Source organism: Empidonax traillii, unplaced genomic scaffold (genome assembly GCF_003031625.1).
Source record: "Empidonax traillii isolate 1590-97213 ecotype Southwest subspecies unplaced genomic scaffold, ASM303162v1 scaffold206:size1282135, whole genome shotgun sequence".
NCBI classification, from domain to species: domain Eukaryota; kingdom Metazoa; phylum Chordata; class Aves; order Passeriformes; family Tyrannidae; genus Empidonax; species Empidonax traillii.
This window is the reverse complement of record NW_020955399.1, coordinates 20,250-28,158: the sequence shown is the minus strand read 5'-3', so window position 1 is coordinate 28,158 and position 7,909 is coordinate 20,250. Positions and strand designations below refer to the sequence as shown.

Here is a 7,909-nt window from a genome sequence, read left to right as displayed (position 1 = left end):
GAGCTATTTTTAATCTTATACTTTGTGAAATGATTTTCCATAGGTATGTAATCGGGATAATGCTCTGGAGGACTGAGAACAAGGCTTTCAAATAAATTATTTCAGCATTTACTAAAACTGCAGTAGGGCTTTGTTATTGAATCATCCACAGGAGTCCTTTCTTTGTTTACACACTACTGTCGTAAGCATTATGCACTGATTAGCTAAAACCCCTAGAAAGCATTAGTGCTGCTTTAAAGCTTTATTGCATTGTCTGAAATAATTTTTCAAAACCTTTTGAAAAGGTTGCATTAAAATTCTGCAAGTATAAACCACCAATGAGCACAGATGTGTGATGTATCTCATAGCATCTACAAGTGCTAAATTACATCTAAATAGTAATATAATCTTCTGGGGGATTAATTCACAAATTCTACTTTCACGGCATCTTGAGCGTGAATTTCTACTAAAAATGGTACAGTTTTCCTTACAGTTTACTGGTTAGGGGACTAACTGTGAATCAGTATCACTCAGAGACTGTCATAAAACTCATGACTTTCAAGCTTTTAGATGTTGCAGTATTGGATAAATCCTATTTGCAAGCTGATTAATGTTTGTGTCCATTCCAAATAATTTCAGTAGCTGTAGAAAACAGTTAATGCCCTGATTTCCACTCTATATCTAAAAGTTAATTCCAATAGCGTATTTTGTGTTACAGGAAGCTTTTCTGAAAAGAAATGCAGATTATTTTCTATTAAATGAATTTCTGTGCAGAATGTCATTTATTAACCATCTCTACCTTATATCAACTTATGTGGATTGTTCAGTAGGTTTATAATTGAAAAGAACAGTGTATATTTCTTACTGTACTTGAAAATGTAGAAAACCTTAACTTTGATAAGAAAGATATCTAGCTTTTTTGACAGGTAAATTTGCATGCTAATGACAGTCCACTCAGTTCCCATCTGTATTGCCTAATGAAATAATAAACCAGTTTGAATCAGAATTACCTGGTTGTTAAAAATAGTTATCACTCCTTTCTGAGAGGCTGTTATTGTGAAATCCAGACGGGATACCTTCACTATACCCTTAATCACATCTTTTCTCTTGACAACTGTCAATGAAAAAATACTTCTCATAATCTTACAGACACAGAAAACCAAAACAAATAGAACTATAATAGCAGGAACATTTTCTCTTCCTGAAATGAATTTTGGTACCAAATCCAAGGCAGTGATGCATTATATCATAGATTATCCTATATTTGACTTAATTAAACATGTTACATTTTTAAATATCATTAATGGATTATGGATGTGCTAGTTCTTCTTACATTATTTCAAAAATACAGAAATACAGAGAGTAACTGCATAAATTACAGTCTGAGTTAGAAAAATTCATAATTTCAAAGCAATTTAGGAATATGAGAACTGCCAAAAACAGCAGTGGAGTGTTCAGATGCAGTGAGTTTAGTAAAAAAAACATATTTTGGAGCACATAAGAAGTAGAATCTTGAACAAGCTAAGACAGACATGTGAACTTATCACAAGAAAGTATGCAACACACCACATTAGAAAGAAATAGGCTTTGATACAAGATGAAGTGCATCACCTGAATCAGTAATCTGCTTTTTTTCAGATACAAGGAAAACCATGCTTTCTTTTGACTGGGAAAGCGGGCCATCACTTTCTCCTGTGAAACAGCCAAAAATCTAAACAAAAAACCCAAAACAAACAAAAATTAGAACCAACTAAGTAATTTATTGCAAAACTACTTATGGAAGATGTGCTTATATGTATGAAGTCAAATAGTTATCTCACATTTTAATCTAATATTCTTTGAGTGAGTTTCTTCAAGTTGTTTCCTTTAACCATTAGCTGTAAATATGGCTTTAGTTTGCTGAGATCTGCTACTCAGGCACAATCTTTCTTCAATATTTGTAAAGAAGCAAGAATACACAGGGTTTCTAGGAATAAAACCCATCTATTTGACAAAGCTTTTAGTTAGTACAGCTTTGCCTTGTAATTCAATTTTCTTTTTAAAATTCTACCTACTTGTGCTTCCTTACCTAGGCCCTCAACTAGAAAAAAAAAAAAAACAAACAGTAAATTCAGGCAAAACAGACTCCTCTGTATTTATAAACTGAGATATTCAAAGTAGTATAGCGGTTTAACCTGCACAGAGGAAGAGCTTTTCCATAAAGACATTTAAATTCCCATTTGCTGGAAAAAACTTCTGAATATAAAGTCCATTTTTTAAAATTCTTTCTTTGACCATGTCCCCAAGTCTGGCAATGTTCCATTTGTGCTGAACATGATGGAGATCCCTACACAGATGTCCAAGTGGGAGCTCATTTCTGCTCCAGGGTGTGAAATTTTCAGCTGAAATGCTCTCCAAACCGCAAGCTCTGTACCCAAAAGTAGTTTAGTCATTTCCTTAGGAAATTAGTTAACCCCACTCAGCTGTACAGATTTTTAAACTCTTTTCTCATATATGGACATTGTATATACTCACTTTCTTCCATGAGTTCTGAAAGCAATGCCACTTTGATGCAAGACAAAACTTAGCACTTTTTTCTAGTTCAACATTTTCTGTGTTATACAATAGAATTCCCATTTTCCTTCTTCAGGAGATTCAGATGTACATCTTTCAAAAATACATTCTCACACAACATTACTCTTCACCTTTCACTTCACAGCTCCCTCCTTCATTCCTTACATGATTATTATCAAACATCACCAGTCAATACATTATGTATTAGAGACTCTTACACTTCTCTTTCTAGTTTCTTGTGCTATCACTGTGTCTTTCCATCCTGTATCCAAACATTGGGGCTAGTTGTCTTGTACTTCCATGGATTTTTTCTCTTCTCGTTACTGAAAGGAGTGACATTTTACTTTCTTAAGTGTATGTACCCATTTCCCAGGCAGAGGAGAACAGACCTGTCAACTTTTTGGGGACTAAGGTTTTGGTAGGAGGACTTTTTCCTTTAAGGACAGACTTATCCAGTATCAGGTCCCTCCTGAGTCCTGACAGCATGCCAGGTGCAGTGGTTGGGCTAAGCCAGCAGCTGCCTTAAAACCAGCAGAGATGAAAGACATGTAGGTGTGTCCTGTCTTGCTTCCTGTAAACATGTGATGGTGTCATATGTGATCTTTTTGCTCCTGCCCAGCATGTGGAACACTGCCGAAAGCAAGGGCATCTTAGAAATCCCTTACAGCTGCCTAAATGGCTTCTGCTGACTTCAACATGGAAACAGCCCATAATGTCTACCAAAGGTTGGCAAAGAGCATAAAAGGTGAAGCAAAATGCAATTTAAACATCAGATGATTATCACTGAAGAGATACAGCTGTCTAAGAGCCAGCTACGCTTGGGAAAGAGATGCAGAAGTTAGTTTCCCAAAGCACTGATAAATTATAGACTCTTAAACTGTCCAAGATAGGTCTTTTAAATTGTGAAGCCACAAATTTTTTTTTTTTTTATTTTTTTAATAAAAAACTGTCCTTTGAGCATGGGTGTACTATTGTGGAGACTACTGAAAACTTACAAAACCCTTCAACATGAAGGTACTAGAAAGAGAGAAACATCAGTAAGTTAAAGAAATAGGAACACTCACACAAGGTCATGATCTTTTAGGTCATGAAAATACATTTGGAAGATATTTTTCAAGCTAAAGAGAGGCCAGATATGGAAAGGTAAATTTGGAAAAAAATAGATCTCTGAGAGTAGGAAGAGAGAAACAAAGGGTCGGGGACAGAGTTATGGGAAAGAGGGGCAGGGGGAGAGAGAGACAGAGATGATAAAAGACGAATATCAAAGGAACAACATGAGGTGTATCCCTCTTTCTTGACCTTCAAGACTGACAGTGTGCTCAGCAGTGCCAAAAGCATCAGGGGAACTCAGAATAACAGAGTTGAAATACCATACTTTTGGAAAAAATAATTGGGAAACTGGAGCACAGAGAGCAGAAACCACGAGGGCTATTTAGGATGTTACAGAAAGTAACTGTTATTAATAACAGATTTGAAAAATTAAGTGATATAAAGGAAGTTGAGGCAAGGTCAAGGCTACTTACATTGTTCACAGGGGGCAATTAAAGGTATGTCCAAGCCGAAGTTTATAAATATGATTTGCCTAATATAACTTGTAGGTTGACGAACATTGAACGAATGCATCAGGTAAGGCGGGACTTTCTGTCTCTTTCGCCATCTCAAACATCAGTGGGTCTAAACTAGGATAACTAGAATACTTTCCAGTCTTAAAAGGCCAATAATCATTTCCATAGAGTTTTCAAGCATGTAATGGAGCAAATTTGTATGTAGTTTGTTTTTGTGTTTCTTTGGGTTGTTTTGGTTGTTTGGATTCTTTTTGATGGGCTGTTTGGTTTTGTTTGTTTTGTGGGTTTTGTTGTTTTTTTTTTTTTCTCAGGAAAAAAATGCTTCACTTAAAAGGAATGAAAAGACTAAAGAGTATGAGAAAACAAAGTGGGATTTAGGCTGGTCAAGTGTTAAATATAATCAACTGAAAAATAAAAAATAAAATAAAAAAAGAAGAGCTACAGATATGGGTGGAATAAAAAAAGGGTCTACGACCACCCTCACCAGTAAGTAAATGTATACACCTTTGATTGTCAAGAGGTGAAAAAGAGATGAAGAGAATTCAGAGCTGTGCTACAGCTACACTTATAAGTGTCTGGCATAGCTAGCCACTCAGAACACTGGCTTCATTCCTGACATTAGTAACTCTACAGGATTACCTGAACCATTTTGAAACTGTAGAGTCTGTCAGAGAAACACAATTTAAAAAGACCATCACGACATAATATATAGAATACAAATAGATCCCATTTTATTTTGTTAGAACCCACTAAAGTGATCCTGTAAGGATCTATTTTGATCCAGTCATTAGAGATAGGATGTTGTCACAATTACAGGAGATCAAAAGCTGATGCTGAAGTTATGGTTAATGTAAATTTGGCTTAGACCACAATAAAATGATCAATTAAAGAATTATTCTGTTTCCGTGTAAGCTAACTCTGGAGAATTCCAGGAGTCAGCGGTTTTCTTAGTTTTTATCTCTTTCTCTCTACCAAGACTCCCAAATCTGATCCTTTTTTTTTTTTTTTCCTGAAAGGAGCTTGTATTTATGTTCTGAAATGAATAGATAGCTTGTAGTACAGACCATTAGAATTCTCACTAAACAAAAAGAAAACAAAAAAGTGAAAAACTCACTACAGCTTTTCAATGCAATATTAGATTTCAAATCGTGAAGGATAAGGCTGTGTCAAGTTAAAGAAATAAATGCAACACTGAGTCTGATTCAAATAGTCTGATCTTTGTTTCATAACTGAATTATCATTTCTATCATGGGTGAATTTTCAGTTACTTTATGTTAATTATTTCTCCCCGCAAGGGAAAATAAAGGGAAAGAAAAAAAAAACAACTTTAATCAGGATTCTTTTGAACAGAGAAATAACAAATATTTCTGTTTCGTTCCCTACAGCATTCAGTATAGTCTCACTGATACACATCTTCTACATGAAATACATTCTCTGAGATGCTGAAGATTAATTGTTTACCATGCGCTGCTTTTTTCAAGAAAGGTTATGCACAAGGCATTTTAAAAGGCTGTCATCGGTCAGCTCACACTTGGTAAAATTTGAGGAATGCTCATAAAAAGGGTTCTGGGGAATTTTATTCCAGGCAATTCCCCCACAGATTTCATAAGGAAACTAATGGGGCTTTGCATTTTTTATTACACCCCTTACTGTGCTTGCTTGGATAATTATGTAGTTCAGGTCACTAGTATGACTGCATGAGAAACTCAAGTAAGGTTTTGGAGTAAAAGACACTCCAGTAAACGAAAAGAGCTTCCTATAGTTCTCTTATAAGCCAATAAGCCTGAACATAATTTGCCACTGTTCTGCTACCCTAAATGAAGGACCATCAGTCCTTCAGACTGTCAGCTGTTTTCCAGATTTGCCCCAGGCCCTCCCTGAAGGAAATCTTTAATGCCTGACATGAGCAAAGTCTGCAAGTAATGTGACACTGTAAGTAGAAACAATGCTAAGAGAGGTGTTAACCAGAAATGTTCCCAGACATAGCCTTATCAAATAGAAAGGGCCAAACACAGTGTTTTTAAGTTGATATTAGGAAATTACTTGACAGCAGTTGTTGATAACATGTAAAGAACAGGTGTTGGGTATCTTCAAAGTTCAAATAATAGTGTGATGTTCCAGAGCAATGTAAAATATAAATATGCTGATGAATTTATAGTTCACCCCACTTCACTTATCAATACCTTCTATAAGGCTTTAAGTCCAGTAAGTGATTGCCATGTATGAAATGCCACTTATGCTATCATAGGAAAGTCACTGAGTGCTGGAAGTTGTCCCATTGGCACAATTCAGTCGTCAGGTCAGAAAGAAACAAAATCTTGTAGTAATATGTGATGATGGATGCTTTTGATACAGATTGGCTCTAACAATCTAAGAATCAGACATTTTTATAGAACAGTTACTTGAAACAATATCCATGGGAAATATCTTAATAAAAGACACATTTCTAGAGCAAGTGTTCATTTCTCATAACATGCAAATACAAAACAGCACTACGTTTCAAAAAAAGCAAGACAAAGCTCTTTTTCGCAAAATTAAAAACTGGATATCCTTTTTAGGTGGATGCAGAAGTAACTTACAAATGCATAGATTAAAAATCCATGAAGGATATTAAACATGGAGTGCAGTTGCTGCTCTGTCAGAGAAAATCCTTAAGCTGTGTGCAGCCAGAAGCAGGGAGGGTAAACCAGATCTATTGTTTCATAGTTACCTCATTCTTACATGCTTTTTACAAAGGTTTTCTTTTTGTCACCACTGGAGATAGAAAAAAAATAATTACAGGGTACTCACTCATCTACAAAATCAAATAACACATACATAATGCTCTGATTAAAAAACTTTCTATTAAAATGAAACCATACCTCTAACACTTCATATTTAAAGGCCAGATTTATGCCTGTAAACACGTGAAGAGAAAGGAGAGGAAGCAAAGGTAAGAGAAAAGAGGAAAGAGAAGAAAGAGAGGAAGCCTTTCTGATTGTTTAAATAGACTTATCGTCAGAGCACGCATGACATACTGTAGTCATGAGGGATTTTGCCTTTTGCCAGGAAGCCTGAAGACAATGCATATCACTGAAGTATTTCAGAAGACCCGGACATACCCAGGCTCTGGGCAGCTAGGGTAAATAACAACATGAGTGTGCTCCTTTAAGCCATGAAGCTCATAAACAACAGGCTCATGAACAACACATAATCAACAGATAAATACTTTTATCATTGAAGATTTTAATTAGGTTTTTTATATTTAATAAAATTTCAGAAATCCTTACCTCTAACCAGTCTGGCATGTCAAGGTTGTTGATAGCCTTCCTGAAAAAAGCCTGAATATTATGGTCCTTAACTGCTGAACCAAAAAGTGCTCTTGTGGTTTTATAGAATTTATCATAGTCTATCTCATCTGTATGGGAGGAACAATATCCACAGTTTAAAACTGGCAAGCTACAGATTCCTTCTTGATTCACCCTACCTCTGATTTTATTTCTCCTTCAATATCAATAGCATGCAAGTTCTGACTCCTCACATTGTATTCACTAAGTCTTTGAAAAAAAAATCAGTCTTAATGTTTGGTCTTTTAAAAACTACCTAACTTGCAATGGATGATATGAAACAGATAAAAGAATAGGTAAAAGCTTCTCAACTCTTCTTTCTTTCCTCACTGTCAGACCATGATTCCTATTTGTTTCTCTGAATATGAATGGAGGGATAAAGTTTATCCTTTCACACAGCAAGAGCCATTTGCATCGAGAAAAGCAAAACTTTGTCCCCATTATTTACATTTAGCAACTTGGTTTACAACATTCATCAGGTTTGTG

At 35.5% G+C, this 7,909-nt stretch overlaps 1 protein-coding gene across 5 annotated transcripts in view; it reads right to left on the bottom strand.

Annotated features, from left to right (window-relative positions):
- WDR64 (WD repeat domain 64) overlaps positions 1–7,909 on the bottom strand; it is a 77,912-nt gene that overhangs the window by 61,485 nt on the left and 8,518 nt on the right. For all 5 annotated transcript variants that reach the window (XR_003571601.1, XM_027887296.1, XM_027887294.1 and 2 more), the window contains exons 4-6: positions 7,367–7,494; positions 1,591–1,690; positions 990–1,093 (exon numbers count right to left, since the gene is read on the bottom strand). Coding sequence is in view for 4 of the 5 variants with exons in the window: in XM_027887296.1 (XP_027743097.1) it covers positions 990–1,093; positions 1,591–1,690; positions 7,367–7,494 (332 nt within the window). In the remaining variant the exon portion in view is untranslated. The remainder of the gene's footprint in view (positions 1–989; positions 1,094–1,590; positions 1,691–7,366; positions 7,495–7,909) is intronic.